Below are 17,334 nucleotides of genomic sequence, written 5' to 3'. Positions count from 1 at the left end.
GATCTGGAAAATGTGCTAAGGTAAGGGATTTTTTAGAAGATGTTATTTATCTATTATCAATAAAAAAGCCAGTTTAGAAAGCAATCTTTGCAACCTCTGTCTATAATTGCATTTTTTATCCTCATTAATTGAAATCATTCTTAGGATAATTTTGACTAGCGATTCTCAGTGCCAAAGCCCCAACTGATGGAAGCCCTGTAGTAAGATGCAACCACTTCTGCCAGCTGGGGAACTGGCCCATTTACACTCAAGGACACAGTCTGATTTACACTGATTGGTTTTTTTTCACTTATATGGAGGTGTCACCCTGGCTCACAACCATAAGTGCCAGCCTCAGGGCAGGCTGTCAAAAACAGAGCGGACACCCCACACTGGTGGTATGCTCTATTATTAGATTTCACCAAGCCAGTAACAAATGTGAACTCCTGGCTATGAAGTTTAAGACATAAATCCAAATAAAATGAGCCAGACAAGGCGGGTGAGCTAATATCTGTTATTGGACGACTTTCTGTTGGTAAAAGAGACAAGCTTTTGAGGCCCATAGAGTTTCTTTCCTTCACCAACAGAAGTTGGTCCAATGAAAGATATTACCTCACCCACCTTGTCTCTTTCATATCCTGGGACCAACATGGCTACAACACTGCAAACACCCAAAAGAAAGCAAAAGTTTCATTTTAGTTTGAAATTTTCTGATGTAACATCACAAATTTTCATCAAAAAAGCCATTTTCCCATCAAATGTTTTGATTCCATCAAAACCTCTTTTTTGACAGTGAGCAGGGCAGAAATGAAATCCATGTCCCCGCAGACTCAACTTTTTCTTTTGTGAAAACTTTTGACAGAAGAAAAAGTTGAGGCTGTGGGGAGATGGATTTCATTTCTGTCCTGCTGTGGGCGTCCTCTGTGACCATGGGTAACTCACCCCCCACACCCCGCATTCTGGGATTTTCAAGAGAGAGGAAAATAGGTGCCCAATTCCCATAGAACTTCACTGGGAGTTTGATGACTGAGCCCCCCTGGATCCTTTGAATATCCCAGCCTCCCTGCTTCGGTTCCCCGTCTCTGAAATAGCGTAACATAATTTCCCTACTTTGCAGGAGTGTGGTGAGGTTAAATGCTTTAAGGATCGTGAGGTGCTCAAGTACAATCGTTACAGGTGAGGTATCAGTATTTATGCAGAGAGCTTGGAGGAAAGGCAATGCAGATGCCCCCCATGACACATTAGGTTTTGCTACACCGCGATCTGTGTGACGGAAGCTGATTTTAAAGAGGTATGGATCTTAGGGCTAGATTCACAATGGACTTTGGCTTTTAGACACTTAAAAATCACTCAACATAGTTGAAGATGCTCGGTATGAAGTGTAAACATACCATGGAAATCTGGGCTCCTCATTTGGACAGAGCCTTGCATTTCCCTTCTGTGATGTGTGTCCTGATCTTCACTAAGATGATGGTGTAGGAAATAAGCAGAACAATTAATACTATTATGAGCAGCACTCCACCACTGAAGACCATCCACAGTTCTACCATGTGGGTGTCAGTGCAGGCCAGTTTGATGACATGTGGGACATCACAGTAGAAATTATCCAGGACATTTGGACCACAGAACGGTAGCTGGAGGAACAGTCCAAGCTGAACAGCAGTGAGCCAATCCACCCAGCCATGCCAGCGCCACTAGCCCCATGCACACATCCTGGTTCATGATACTCAAGTACCGCAGTGGTTTATAGATGGCCACATACCGATCAATCACCATTCCCACAAAACAAATTAAGTGGTAGAAGCACATCTGGAGGATGCACTCACTGAAGAAGATGGTTTTACACTGGGAAAGGAGACCTGCATATTTGGAGCATTTACTGATAATTCACTGACATCCAGGAAAGCCAAGTTCAGGAAGTACATGGGGGTGTGGAGTCGGTGGTTGGTGATCACGGTGACGATGATGAAGATTCCCAGCCAGGCGTTCACGTAAACTATGAGGAAAACCACAAAGAGGAAGCACTGCAACTCAGGATTCTGGGGGAGGCCCAAGAGGACAAATTCTGTCACTGGGGTGGTGACGTTCTGCTCTTCCATTTTGTGTTCTTAAAATCTACCAGGAAAAAAAAATAGAAATTTACTGATATTAAATCAATGTTAACTCCACCTTCACAAAGACATTGGATTTGGAAATTTCTTTAGTTTTCTAAATTCAACATTGTGTTCTCAGTTCTGCTGCAGGGAAACCCTGCTTCAGCCGACCCTAGGAACTCCATCAGTGAGGAGCTGCAACCATGGGGTGCTTGTGAGAGAAGAGGAGTGGTCTGCTCACCAAAAGAGGCTCTCGCTAGTCACAGTCTGCATTCATCTACATGCAGCCTGGATGGTGCAGTCTTCCAAAGGTCCATAGAGTCCTCTTGGGGCCTAGAGATTCTGGGATGGGAAGGATGTGGGTTGCAGGCGTACATATAGCCAGAGATTCTCAGAGTCCAGGGGTTGTCAACAAGGGGCTGCTAGGAGGTCACGATGACTAAACCTACCTACCGACATTGCTGAATGGGAGGGAGATCCCAGTTAGATCCTTGCTAGAAGGGAGGGGTATTGGAATGGAAAAGCTTGAGAACCACAGATTTCATGGATTTGGATTCTTGGACTGGCTATCAGAGATGTGTAGCACCTGTAACCCCCATGAACACAGTGAGGAACGTTGTCCCTCTGTAGTGGCTCATCCACTGAAGAGGGTGACTCTGACTGACTGATCAGGGAGGAGTCAGTGCTCAGCACCTCTGGAAGCAATTTGCTGTAGTTTGGTGCCTACAAATTCTGGTACTTACATTTAAGCACCAGCACTGGAAAACTGACCACATAAAGATTTCCATCCATGCACTCAAGCTGAGATGTTCACTGTCACTGAGTGATTATCAGTGGTTCACAGTCATGCTGGAAGGGCATGACCTATGAGGGAAGATTGAAAAAAAATGGGATTTGTTTAGTCTGGAGAAGAGAAGATTGAGAGGGGACATGACAACAGTGTTCAAGTACATAAAAAGTTGTTACAAGGAGGAGGGAGAAGAATTGTTCTTCTTAACCTATGATGATAGGAAAAGAAGCAATGGGCTTAAACTGCAGCAAGGGCAGTTTTCCTTGGACATTATGAAAAACTTGTCAGCATGGTTAAGCACTGGAATAAATTACCTAGGGAGGTTGTGGAATCTTCATCATTGGAGACTTTTAAGAGCAGGTTAGACAAACACCTGTCAGGGATATTCTAGATAATACTTAGTCCTGCCATGAGTGCAGGGGACTGGACTAAATGACCTCTCAAGGTCCCTTTCAGTTCTACGATTCTATGATTAGAGTTTTGACAGTTGTTGTCGTAGAAGCTGTTGTTGAAGTTCGATCCCATTTCATCTCGGGTGGGGTTTGGGATTCAGTTGGAGTAGGTGTTATTGTTATTGTAGGTCGTTGTGACAGCTTAAAAACTTTCATATGCTTTTTACAGTGAGCTCACAAAGAGGGTGAATTTGTTGACCCACTTATCACACCTCTGCCCTTCCTCTGATTGTAGGAGATGGACCTCCTGGAGCCGATGAGGGGGGAGAACAGCACCTCGGTGACCAAATTCATCCTCCTTGGTCTCTCCAGCAACCTGCAGGAGCAGCTCACCTTCTTTGGGGTCTTCACAGCCATCTACCTGGTGGCCCTGATGGGCAACATGCTCATCTTACCGCTGATCAGCCTGGACTCCAGGCTCCACACACTCCTGGGCAACTTCTCAGTGGTGGACATTGGCTCTACCAGTTCCACCATGCCCAAGATGTTGGCCAATTACCTGTCACAGGACAAGTCCATCTCATGGGCTTTCCGCCTCTGTCAGATGTTCTTCTTCATCTCCTTCGGGGGGATAGAGTGCCTGCTGCTGGGGGTCATGGCCTATGACCGCTATGTTGCCATCTGTCACCATCTGCACTATGGCACGTTCAGGAGCTGGCGGGCATGCACCCTGCTGGCTGGAGCAGCCTGGGTCATGGGCTTGACCAACTCGGCTGTGCACTCATCCCTGATGTCCATCCTGTCCTTCTGCCAGGGCAACGTCCTCCGACACTTCTTCTGTGACATCCTCCCACTCTTTCAGCTCTCCTGCTCCAATACTTGGGCCAACCAGGCTATCACCTTCGCCTGAGTGGTGACGTGATCCTGGACTCCTTGCTTGGGACCCTAGTGTCCTACGTGTACATTGTGCTGGCCGTCCTCAGGATCCACACAAGGGAAGGGCACCTCAAGGCCTTCTCCACCTGCACCTCCCACCTGGTCATGGTCAGCCTCTACTTTGGCACCATTATCTTCACCTACATTCACCTCAACTCCACCTACCCACAGCATCAGGACCGGGCACAGCCCGTGCTCTATGGCATCGTCACCCCCATGCTCAACCCCATTATCTACACTGAGGAAGAAGGAGGTGAAAGGGGCACTCCAAAAAGCCCTGGCTTGGAGCTAGGCAGGTGAAGGGAAGTTGCAGTTGCTTGGGAGCCAGGAATCCTTGGTTCTATGTCTGGCTCTGGGAGTGGAGCGGAGCCTAGTAGGTTAGATTTGGGGGGCTGGAAGTCAGGACTCCTGGGTACTATTCCAGCTCTGGGAGGGGTGTGGAATCTAATGGGTAAAGCATGGGGATGTGAGAGTCAGGATTCCTTAGTTCCACACCCAGTTGAGGGGAAAACTCTGTGTGTATGTTTATATACAAGGGATTGTTATTCCAGATGCCAAAGCTGAAAGGTTTTTTTTTTTTTTTTGTCTGACTATTTTCCAGTTTTCAGTTGTTGAAATTTGTAGCTGGAAAACCTCAGTCCAAGATGCTTGCCAAGGATCCCAGAGTGGTATATCCATAGTTTATGTGTATCATCTCCTGTTATGAAGCTGTTTTGCTAACTGCAGAAATCTCAGAACTGGTTGAAAAATACCAATTATTTTTACAGGAAACAAATAAATAAATAAATAAATAAAAACTTTGTTTTGTAAAAAAAAAAAAAAAAAAATTCCACAAGAATTGTTTGGTGTTTTTTGTTTGGTTTGGTTTTTGCAACAAAAACCAAACCCCACAAAATCATTTTTTTCAAAAACAGCAGTTCGTAACAATATTATGTTATAATAAAAATATCCAATGATTCATAAAAAACTTCAGTTTCAAAAAGCATTTTGGGACAAATGTTTCAGTTTTTGGTAAAAGGATTTGCTGTTGGGTAAAAATTTTGGTTAAAAACCTTTTACAATAAAAAAAATGTTGTTTTTGAAAACAGAATTGTTTAAACAGACATTTTTTCCAAAAATTGAAAAATGTTAAGTTTCTGCGGTTTCGATTGAAAACTGGAAATTGTCAACAAAAATGTCATTTTCCTGGAAACATTTCTGATTTGGTGAAAAAAACCCTTGTTCCTTGGAAAAATGGTTGGGTGAAATAATTTTTACTCTCAGCATGGATAGCACATCCAGAGAGGACTTAATGACTAATAACTATGGGTAGCTGATAATTGAGAATCAATTATTTAATCTTTTATTATTTATTATTGGTATTGCTGGAGCCCTGTGAACCAGAGTCATGGACCAGAGCCCTATTGTGCTAGGTGCTGTACAGACAGAATTAAAAGAAGGTTCCTGCCCCAAACAGCTGATTGTTTGTCCCATCCAATGCCCATAATGACTCTCTGGGTGGACGTATTGCAAGGTTACTGTGACTGTAACTCTGGGGAGTGTTTGCCAATGGGCACTTGTACATCAGTGACCGGTTAGGTGTGTGACATGGTCCCTGTGGCTATAGCAATATTCCCGAAGGAGAATCCTGGATGTGACTGCATTGGTTCATTTAGTGGGGGTGTTTTAGACCTGATGGTTGTATCCAATACTTCTAGTTTTGTCTCTTTGTCTCTGGTCCTTTCTTAATGTCAACCTCCAGAACCGAATGTTATCATTTTAACACGCGGAGTTGGGCACAATGCAGGAACCATGGGAAAGGTTCCCTGGCCGACAATATGTCAGACTAAATGTGCTGAATACTCCTTTCTGGCCTTATAGTTTATGGGTCAGACCCACAGCTGGGGTGAATTGTCTGTAGCTCCATTGGAGTCAATGACCCCAATCAGTAGCTAATGTGAATCACATGTAGCTCCACTGGACTCAATTGGCCAGATCCCCAGCTGCTGTAAATCGGTATCACTCATTGGAGTCAGTGGGTCAGAATTAGATCCCCCAGGTTAATGGTGTTCCTAACTCCCTCATGCTCTTTTGACATGCCAAGTCATAATGAACCACAATCATTCTCCTTTTTATTCCAGCTTTGTGTCACCAGTTGCACCTGTCCAAATGGGTGTGTCCTGGTCCCACATTACAATTGTCCTCTTGAAGGTAAATCCGGTTGTAAGAGATGACACTTGTCTTGTCTCACAGAAACCAGATTTGTTTTTCTTCCCTTGGTTCCTGTTTTATCTTCAAATTCCTTTTGGATGAATAAAACTCCAGTGAATCTTTTGAGCTGCTCATTAGGCAGCCAAACCATGGCAATCAGCACATGGAGACTGAGTTCTGTGCAACCTACTCTTTCTTGTCATTGCATTTACACTTTGTAGTTTAAAGCTCTTATCAAATAATCTGCCACACAAATCCCAAGATCTGACATCCTGACATCTCTTTCAGATGTGATAGAAAAGACAAAAAACAAATAGGAGTTAAACATTAGATGCAAATTAGGAGTCAAACAGCTGCATTCCAGGACCTGTGTAAACAGACTTGGAGCTTCATAGGTTTTAAGCCTAGAAAGGACCTTTTGATTAGAGCCTCCTGTCTGACCTGTATATCACTGGCCATTAAATGATATCTGGTTCCCCCTGTATTGAGCCAAATAACTTGTGTGTAGCTAAAGCATCTTCCCGAAGGGCCTCCAGTCTGGATTGGAAGACATCAAGTGATGGAGACTTCCTTTGGGAATTTGTCCCAGTGGTTGATCACCCTCACTGGTAAACATTGATGCCGAATTTCTCATTTGACTGTCTGGCTTCAGCTTCCAGCCATTGGTTCTTGTTCTTCCTTTCTCTCCTAGCTTAAAGAGCCATTTAGTACCAGATATTTTCTCCCCAGGAAGGTACTTTTACTGTAACCAAGTCACCTCTCCTCTGCCCTCCCATACAGCGCAGGCCGGAGAATCCAACACATAGGGACAATACCCATTGGCTCACCGCCCCTGGAAGAGGTAGTGCCAGCTAGCCATGGTCACATCACAGCTGAAAATACAGCAGGAATGCTCTCCCATCACCTTCAGGGCTCTGAGCAGAAATGTCCCAAGTCAGCTCTGCCTATGGATGGATTTCCTGTCTCTGTGTGTGGGCCCTGGAGAGCCATACAATGAACCGGCAGGGTCTGAGCTTGGTGGCGACCAGGACACTCAAGATAGAAACTTTAACACCAATTCAATGTCTTGATAACAGGCCAAATGCACAGCTGGTGTAAATTAGTGCAACTCCATTGCCTTCAATGGAGCTACGGTGATTTACATTATCTGGGGATCTGGCCCCATTGACTCCTATGGAGCTATGACCTATTCACACCAGTTGGGGATCTGACTCCATTGGTTTCAGTGAAGCAATGGCTATTTAAGCTAGCTGGGAATCTGGTCCATTGCCTTCAGTAGAATGATACCAATTGACACCATTTAGGAGGCTGACCCTTCACAGCTATTCACTCTCTCTGACATACCTGCAACCAAAGTGAATTCAATATGTTAAAAACACCATGCAGCATTGCATCTGCAGCCAAAGGAGTCTTTTGTTTTACTATTATCTACTGTCAGAAAAAAAAAAGAAAAAAATTGCAGAGAAAGGAAGGAAGAAAGGAAGAAAGAAAAGTTATAACATAAGAACATAAGAACGGCCGAACCGGGTCAGACCAAAGGTCCATCTAGCCCAGTGTCCTGTCTACCGACAGTGGCCAATGCCAAGTGCCCCAGAGGGAGTGAACCTAACACGCAATGATCAAGTGATCTCTCTCCTGCCATCCATCTCCACCCTCTGACAAACAGAGGCTAGGGACACCATTCCTTACCCATCCTGGCTAATAGCCATTAATGGACTTAACCTCCATGAATTTATCCAGTTCTCTTTTAAACGCTGTTATAGTCCTAGCCTTCACAACATCCTCAGGGAAGGAGTTCCACAAGTTGACTGTGCGCTGCATGAAGAAGAACTTCCTTTTATTTGTTTTAAACCTGCTGCCCATTAATTTCATTTAGTGACCCCTAGTTTTTGTATTATGGGACTAAGTAAATAACTTTTCCTTATCCAATTTCTCAACATCACTCATGATTTTATATACCGCTATCATATCCCCCCTTAGTCTCCTCTTTTCTTTAATCTCTCCTCATATGGGACCCGTTCCAAACCCCTAATCATTTTAGTTGCCCTTTTCTGAACCTTTTCTAGTGCCAGTATAAGTTGGGCCATTCATCCCATTCATAAGAGTTGAAGATCAGATAGAGAAAATCTTAGCAATGGTGATTTCCTCCCAAGCTCTGTCCCCAGTGGGAATCAGAGTAGCAGCCGTGTTAGTCTGTATCCGTAAAAAGAACAGGAGTACTTGTGGCACCTGAGAGACTAACAAATTTATTAGAGCATAAGCTTTCGTGGACTACAGCCCACTTCTTCGGATGCATACAGAGTGGAATAAATATTGAGGAGATATATATACACACATACAGAGAGCATAAACAGGTGGGAGTTGTCTTACCAACTCTGAGAGGCCAAAGGAGTCTTTTGATTTACTATTGCCTACTGTCAGAAAAAAATTGCAGAGAAAGGAAGGAAGAAAGGAAGAAAGAAAAGTTGGGCCATTCATCCTATTCATAGGAGCTGAAGATCAGATTGAGAAAATCTTAGCAATGGTGATTTCCTCCCAAGTTCTGTCCCCAGTGGGAATGAATCGCTCCATCACCATTAGAAATTACACATGTAATTAATCCTAAAGGACAAAGAGCTAGGAATGTGCAGACTGGTTAGGAATTTTTGACTCATCTTCAGTTCAGTTACACGGGCAAAGAATATGAATTTGAACCTGTGTCATGGGCCAGATCCTCACCTGGTGTAAATTGAAGTAGCTCCCTGGATGTTAATGGGTCGGATTCACCATTGATGTAAATAGCCCTAGCTTGCCGAACTCAGTGAAACTGTATCAATTTACACCATCTCAGGACTTGGCCCTTAGTTTTTAGTCTTTCCCTCTAGGTACCAACTTCAAGCAGCTGGGGCAGCATGAGCTGTGGGTTCCTCTCATGGCTGCATCCCAGGAGCTGCTGCTGCAAAGCAGGAGAAAAAGAATCTCTGCTCCCCCAGAGCTAATTGTGTGATTTGTTAATGAAGGAACAGGCGATTCCAGGCCAGCTGAGGTTCTGGTGCCACTGGGCTCTTAGCTATTGTAGGTCACACGTCTGTGCAGAAAACACATATTTATTTCTACAAACCCCAGGGGACGCCCATTGGGTATCCACTGTAGATAGCAGTGGATATGGATGACGAGAGAAGCAAAAGGCTCTTTTCAGAACCACCATGTTTTTTCTGGACAGGAGCTGTATTCTGTGCCTGTGTGGGTTCCCCTCACATCCACCCCCAGAACCTCTCCATAAGTGCAGCACAAAACTGGATGCATCCATCTGCCACCTAGGAGGCTCAGTGAAATGGCCTGTTCATCTTAATGAGCTATTCTGAGCTGAGTGAGAATCCATCCAGGAGATGGTACAGCCTGAAACAAGTGCTCAGAGAGGTGTGAACTGCTGCATTTGTACCAGCCACCCCAGTGCCAGCAGGGTTTAATGGTGGTGTTGGTGCACGCTCCACATGTGCCTCTTCTCAGCTTCACACCCCAAGGGGTGGTGCTGCCCTAGACCCAGCACACATGGGGAAGGGATTGGGGAGACAGATTAACCCCCCCAGAAGAGGACAAAGCGCCCAAGATCACGTGAGGGTAGCAGGGAGGATTGGACCCCCATACATAGGTTGGAAACCCCCAGGTACTGGCAAAGAAATGGGATGGGAATGTGGGATTGTCAAGTGTCCCTGTCCCCATTTTCCCCAGGCTGCTGTCACTCACCCTCATGTTCCCCTTCCCAGTGCCCAACGCCTCTCCATCTCCTCACACGCAACACATCTCCTATCCACCCTCCTCATTTATCCTCCTTCCCATAATCACCCCTCCTCTCAAGGCCCCAAAAACTCCTCTCTCCCTTTCCCACCAACTCTTCCACCGCCAATAATCCTGCCTCCCAGTGAGCGTGTGCATGGGTTATTTATTTTCATTTCAAAAATAGTTTCAGCACCTTCTCAATATTCGGCTGTGCTCAAGGGACAGTTCCCCAAGATTAGAAACCCTTCAACAGAGGCAGATCTCACCTGCTTTTAGTCACAGATTTCTGTCCAGAGTGAGATTTTAACTCACAGGGCCTGGGTTTTTTGGCCAGAACATTCTCCTTTCAGCAGCTATGGGGCTGCGAGTTGGAAACAGCTTGCAACCAGCTCCTCCTTTCACCAGGCACATGCACAGTGCAATCTGTTTGGCGCGACTCCAACCACTTCAAAGGCTGACGCGGCTAACTGAGAACTAAAAACTGTGGCTGATAACGTTGTCACTTTATTTCCGCCCAAGGGCCAGTGGGTGGACTGCACTCTGCTGAGCTTTGGAGTCCCTCATGTGAGGATCTGAGCCCCGGTTTTAGCTGTGCACAATAAATCAGCACCAAAATGCACCAACTGTAAGAAAAGTTAGAAATACTTCACTGCAATCAACTGATTTCTCTCTCCCCCTTCCTGGTGTAAATCAGGAGTAACCCCACTGGACTCAAGGGGCTGATTCTCCCATCACTCATCTCAGGGTAAGTCCATGGTGTTACACTGGAGTATGTCTGGTTTCAGGGAGAGGAGATTCAGGCGCTTTGACTCCAGCCTCTGCCACATCCTCCACCCCCTGAACGCTCTTACTCTAGTCCCCAGGTGTCTCCTTCCCTCTGCCTCACACAGTCCAGATCCCCAAACAACCCCCCCAACCCTTAATCCCCTCCCTCCCCTCTCACAACGCTCCACCTCACAAACGCTCCTGGGCCCTGTTCTCTGAGATTCCCCCTCCCATGGCCAGAGCCAATTCTCCACCCAGAGTTCCTGACTCAGCTTCCTCAGGTTTCCCTGCTGAACCACTCTGTCCACCAGTTCCCTCCTCTGCTCAGCTCCAGTCCTCTGACATGACCCCAGCCTCAGGGAATAAACCCCCACCCCTGCTTCCTTCTGTCCCACCTCCAAACACCAGACATTCTCTCCTGCTTCTCTCCTTTGGCCATCCCGAGCCACACTTCCTTCCCACCCCACTCTCCTCCTTCCTCTGCCTGGCCCTCTCTAGAGCTGGGGGTGGGATTTCAGTCCCTCATCCCATTTAGTCCATCACCTCTCAGCCAAGCCTGCCCAAGGAGGGGAGCAGGGAGCGCCCATCTATGGAGTAGATCCCTGTCTGCTAGGAACTGCAGAGAGACACAGCAACTCAGGACATCCAGATCCCCAAACAACCCCCCCAACCCTTAATCCCCTCCCTCCCCTCTCACAACGCTCCACCTCACAAACGCTCCTGGGCCCTGTTCTCTGAGATTCCCCCTCCCATGGCCAGAGCCAATTCTCCACCCAGAGTTCCTGACTCAGCTTCCTCAGGTTTCCCTGTTGAACCACTCTGTCCACCAGTTCCCTCCTCTGCTCAGCTCCAGTCCTCTGACATGACCCCAGCCTCAGGGAATAAACCCCCACCCCTGCTTCCTTCTGTCCCACCTCCAAACACCAGACATTCTCTCCTGCTTCTCTCCTTTGGCCATCCCGAGCCACACTTCCTTCCCACCCCACTCTCCTCCTTCCTCTGCCTGGCCCTCTCTAGAGCTGGGGGTGGGATTTCAGTCCCTCATCCCATTTAGTCCATCACCTCTCAGCCAAGCCTGCCCAAGGAGGGGAGCAGGGAGCGCCCATCTATGGAGTAGATCCCTGTCTGCTAGGAACTGCAGAGAGACACAGCAACTCAGGACATCCAGAGAAGGGACACAACAATGGCAGCTGGATAATACGGTGATGCGGCCATGAGAGAGAACCAAACAATCCTGGCAGTGGGTGGATAGATAGATAGATAGATAGATAGATAGATAGATAGATAGATAGATAGATAGGACCAATTATTTCTAACACTGGAGGCTCAAATGCATCGCAAGCTGGGAAAAATTCCACAAAGACCAGCACAGTAAGTTTGCCATTTCAATTAAATATGTTAGAGTATTAATATACAGGGCTAATTTAAGAACATAAATTTGAATTATGTTTGGAACTCTTTAAGACCTTTGCTATCAAGTCAACAAAACATCTAGAGTCTATCAGATTATTTTTATCAATAAAAATTTGGGCTTCCATAGAATTCCCAAAAATCTCTGATTGTTCATGTTTTGGCAAGTGAGAAACAAACATTTTCAGCTAAAAATAGGAGAAAACTGATTTTTTTCCTGCCAAAATCCACCCAAAAAAGCATGGGTTTTCAGTTCTCCTATGTATATATATGAAGTATCAGTGAAATATATTTGAGGATACCTGAGACGTTCTGTGAAAATTTGATTAATTGAAAATACAATTTTCCTTTGAAAACAATTTAAGCAGAAAATTTCTGACCACACTTAATTGAAAACTGAGCTTTAAGAAAGACTGGGGAATGCAAATATTGTCCAATAATACAATAATTTCAAACCCATACACTCTATTGCATCCCTTCTTATTTCTGTTTCAGAGGGGTAGCTGTCAGATAGTGAAACTGAGTAAGCAGGAAAGCTGATAGTCCACAAAATTTGTTTTGTAGACTAGTGCCTTTAAATTCAGGGTGAGAGTTGAACCAAGCAGCCAAAATGTATCTATCCTGACATGGAGGACAGGTGGACTTCAAGGAGATCAAGGACAGGAGACCTTGTGTCCAAATGGCAGCCAGTACCTGGATCAGTGGGATTCTCAATTCTGCACTGCACACTGGAAACACGTTTGCAATAATCTTCTGTGGAGACCATGAGATGGATCGGTTCTTCTGTGAAATCCCCCAGCTCCTCAAACTTGCTTGCTTTGACTCATATCTCAGTGAAACTGGGGCTATTGCCTTTAGTGTGTGCTTTGCCTTAAGCTGCTTTGTTTTTATAATTGTGTCCAAATCCCCTAGGGACCTTTAAAATTCTAAAGACTGTTTTCAGTATCTTGTTAGTTTGGTTCTTAATTGAGAGCCCTGGAGAACTAAATTCTTCTTTTCACCTATAAAGCAAGTGCACTTGTCTAAGGCAATGTGTCTGTCATGTAACCTGGAGATGTCATGTCTAGGGAAAAGACAGGAGGTTGGTCTAATACCAGAGATGCGATTTTCTAAGAGTCCTGAGGTGTTAAATGCAAGTTCATTAGGACTCCTTTAATTCCATTAGGCCCTACTCCAGAAGGAAGCCACAATGTTCACTGTTGGACAATATTCCCGCCACCATTGCCTCTGGGACAGAATGCGGGAGATCCAGTTTGTTGGAATATATTTCTGGTAGAGGAGGTATCTAGGAAGCTGTGAAGAAGCTGTTCGGAGGGGTGAGCATGGTGGGTTAGGGTAGATGGCCATTCGTTTGGTTTTAAGCCAGATAATCCCCTTTTGGTGTGGCTTGTCCCATCTGGTACTGAGAGAAAACCAGACTTGGTTTTGTCCAATATAACAGACTAGGGAGGCATGCAAGGTCACACTGGTGGGTTTGGCCACGCAGGCACGGGCAGGGCCACAGCTTTCCCAGGAGTACCAGAATGTCCGGTATTCTGGGAATGCGTCAGTGGCCAACCTAGTTAAGGGCAGAGTTGGACAATATTTTCCAAAGCCATTGGCAGATTGTTTAACTCAGCTAAAAACATAGCAGCATCTGTCAGGAACAGGTTGAGGAAACCATTTCCCAATGACAAGTTACTTTGACCAACTCTACCAACCTGAGCTGACAGCAACATACAAACCCCTGCCCATGCCATGCCTCTTCGGTCTCCAGGGTGCAGAGGGACTAGGAATGGATATGTCTGAGATGATCCAGGAATAAACCTGCCCCTTCTCTCACTAGGGAGTCCCTCCCGTCTTAGGTCTCACTCCCACTACTGTTCTGCAGTAGCTTGGTAGGGAACATCAGCCTCTGATTAGTAAAGGAATAAGGTCCCCTGAAGTTCTCAGGCCACTTGCACATATGCGAGGGTCACCATCTAATCTAGGCTGGCATCTGGGGGACTCAAACAGAGACATCTTGGGCCCAAAGTACGAGCTTTTACAACTTGAGCTGAAGAACCAGGGTGCCTGACAGCCACTGAAACAGCCTCCGATTCTCAGGTGCGGAACAGAGGGGCCTCATAAAATGCACTGCCCATGGGTGGTGTTTATACAGCGACACTGCACAGCTACACAGGTCAAGGGCTCCATCTGAGCTGGAGTCACCTCCCTCAGCCAGGAGGACAGGGCCTCACAGACAGTTGTACTAATGCAATGCTATGGACTGTACTAGTGTTTATTTTCTGTGTGGCCCCTTCTCCTCTCCCCCGGCCCTGCAAATCCGTAAAGACACAGAGTCATAGAGTTCAAGGCCAGAAGGAACGACAAGATCATCCAGTCTAATCTCCTGTACTCCAACACCACCCAGCACCCGCACACCAAACCCAACAACTGAAATTACACCAAAGTGTCACAGCCCTCAGGAAACTAGACGGTTCTGTGCCACCGGCAGAGAATAGGAGAGACTGCGGTGCACCAGTGCCTGAGGCCCCCACAATGGCAGGGAAGTGATTGAGATACACCCAGAAAATCCTGGCAGGTGACCCGCAGCACATGCTGCAGAGGAAAGTGAACCCCGCCTCCCCCAAGGTCCCTGCCAATCTGACCAGGAGGAAAATTCCTTCCTGACCTCCACATGATGATCAGTTGGACCCTGAGCATGTGGGCAAGAACCAGCCAGCAAAACACCTGAGAGAGAGAGAGAGAGAGAGAGAGAGAGAGAGAGAGAGAATGCCTCAGTGCCACCTCAGAGTCCTGGCACATCCCACCCAATGTCCCATCTCCAGCTAGGGCCGCCCCGATGCTTCAGAGATTTAAAAAAACACCCTCCCAGAATACACTGGGGAGGGGGAGAATCCCTTCCAGACCCCTGCCAGTGGCCAGATGAAACCCTGAAGCATGAGCTTTTAGAAACATAAGACATACGCTGCAAGTGAGACCCAGGGTTGCTGAGCCCTGCCCTCCACCATCAAAAAGAGCCCCATCATACAATCCCACTCAGACATGTGTCCAGCTCTCTCTTAAAGTGAATTCGGTCATTTGCCCCCCACAACTTCTATTTGGAGGCTGCTCCAGAACTTCACCCCTCTGATGGTTAGAAACCTCCCTGTAATTTCTAGCCAGTCTCTCCATCACTCACATGCCCAAATGTACACATGAGCCAGGCTAACACAGTCTGGCTCCTTGTCCCCCTTTAGTGATTAGGCCACGAATGGTGGTTTATAAGACAATGGGTTCATTCCCCAGCTGGTGGCAATGGATATACAGTTCCGTTGGAGGCAGTAGGTCAGATTGACAGATGCTGAAAATTGCTTTAGGGCCACCAGAGTCAATGGAACTACACTGATGTCTTCTCTCACCTACCCCAATCTTACACCTCTCTGACTCCATTTGTTCCAACGAAGCCACTCCTGATTCATACACACAAGCAAGACAACTCCCATCATTGTTTTCAGTGGCCATGGAACAGGTGCTAGTGGCCAAGCAGTGTAACAGGTATTGTTTGGGCACAGAATGAAAGTCTCATTCCACTCACACACACAATTTACACCCATTTAACTCCACAACTGGACCAAATTATCTACTAGTGTAAATCACCCCAGCAGCAGTGACAGCAGTTAATCTGGATTTGCATTGGTGCAACTGAGATCAGAATCAGACCTGTTTGTGTGCAAGCTGTGTGGTCATGGAAATAACTGACATTAATGAACAGATACTAAGTAAGCAAACTTTAATTAGAGAAAGACAGAAAATTAATTCTGTGTGAATTACCTATAACCAGTCAATCTCTTCAGGGCAGCTTTCATCTCTTTGTTCCTCATGCTGTAGATAATTGGATTCACGATTGGTGGCAATACGGAATAAAGAACAGCCACCACAAGATCCAGAGCAGATGGGGAGCTGGAGGTGGGTTTTAGGTAGGCAAAGGCCCCAGTGAAAACAAACAAGGAGACCACAGTGAGGTGAGGAAGGCAGGTGGAGAAGGCTTTATGCCGGCCCTGCTCAGAGGGGATTCTGACCACTGATTTGAAGATCTGAACATATGACACAATCATAAAAACAAAGCAGCCTAAGACTAAACATATACTAAAGGCAAGAACCCTAACTTCACTCAGATATGAGTCAGAGCAGGTGAGCTTCAGTAACTGCGGGATTTCACAGAAGAACTGATCCACCATGTTGCCTCCACAGAAGGTCAATACAAACGTGTTCCCAGTGTGTAGCACAGAGTAGAGAATCCCACTGATCCAGGCACCAGCTGCCATTTGAACACAAGCTCTGCTGTTCATCATTCTCTCATAGTGCAGTGGTTGGCAGATGGCAACATATCGGTCGTACGCCATGACGGTGAGAAGGGAAAAATCCGCTGTCACGAAGGAGAGGAGGAAAAAGACTTGGGCAACACATCCATCATAGGAAATGGACCTGGTGTTCATGAGGGAGTTGGCCATGGATTTGGGGACGGTGACAGAGATGGAGCCAAGGTCTAGGATGGACAGATTCATCAGGAAGAAGTACATGGGAGTATGAAGGTGGTGGTCGAAGGTTATAGCCATGAAGATAAGAAGATTCCCCATCAGGGCTGCAAGGTAGATCACTAGAAACCCCACAAAGTGCAAAATCTGCAGCTCCCGAACATCAGAGAATCCCAAGAGAAGGAACATGGTGGTTTGGTTGGACATTTTCTTTCTCAGGACATTGTGTGATGGTTGCAGAGGGAGGAACAAGAGCAAGGGACAGGATTAGATCAGTAAAATAACTCTCCTTTTGTGAAAACCACCTTAATTTCCTTGAGTCAGACCCTTAGCTTGTGAAGATTGGTGTAATATCGGAATGGGGAAAACAGTCCCACTGACTCCAATGGTGTTATTCCTGATTTACACTGGAGTGAGAGAAAGTAGAATCAGCTCAATGGACTCCAGTGCAGTTACTCCTAATTTACACCAGGGTGATGGAGAGGAGAATTAGGAACAATTGCTTTTGAGGTATTTGTATA

At 46.1% G+C, this 17,334-nt stretch overlaps 1 protein-coding gene and 2 pseudogenes across 1 annotated transcript; 1 reads left to right on the top strand and 2 right to left on the bottom strand.

Moving 5' to 3' along the window:
* Nucleotides 1-1,388: 1,388 nt before the first annotated feature.
* On the bottom strand, nt 1,389-2,078 carry LOC135974552 (olfactory receptor 4D1-like; annotated as a pseudogene).
* A 1,474-nt stretch (nt 2,079-3,552) lies between these two features.
* Nucleotides 3,553-4,482, top strand: LOC135974644 (olfactory receptor 5F1-like; annotated as a pseudogene).
* Nucleotides 4,483-16,105: 11,623 nt separating this feature from the next.
* Nucleotides 16,106-17,020, bottom strand: LOC135974643 (olfactory receptor 14A16-like). Its single transcript, XM_065563062.1, has one exon. It carries the CDS (start codon nt 17,018-17,020, stop codon nt 16,106-16,108), a length of 915 nt encoding a protein of 304 aa, XP_065419134.1.
* Nucleotides 17,021-17,334: the final 314 nt, after the last annotated feature.

The sequence above is a fragment of the Chrysemys picta genome, chromosome 12 (assembly GCF_011386835.1).
Source record: "Chrysemys picta bellii isolate R12L10 chromosome 12, ASM1138683v2, whole genome shotgun sequence".
NCBI classification, from domain to species: domain Eukaryota; kingdom Metazoa; phylum Chordata; order Testudines; family Emydidae; genus Chrysemys; species Chrysemys picta.
Note: the sequence above shows the minus strand (reverse complement) of the source record. Positions and strands in the feature narration are given on the sequence as shown.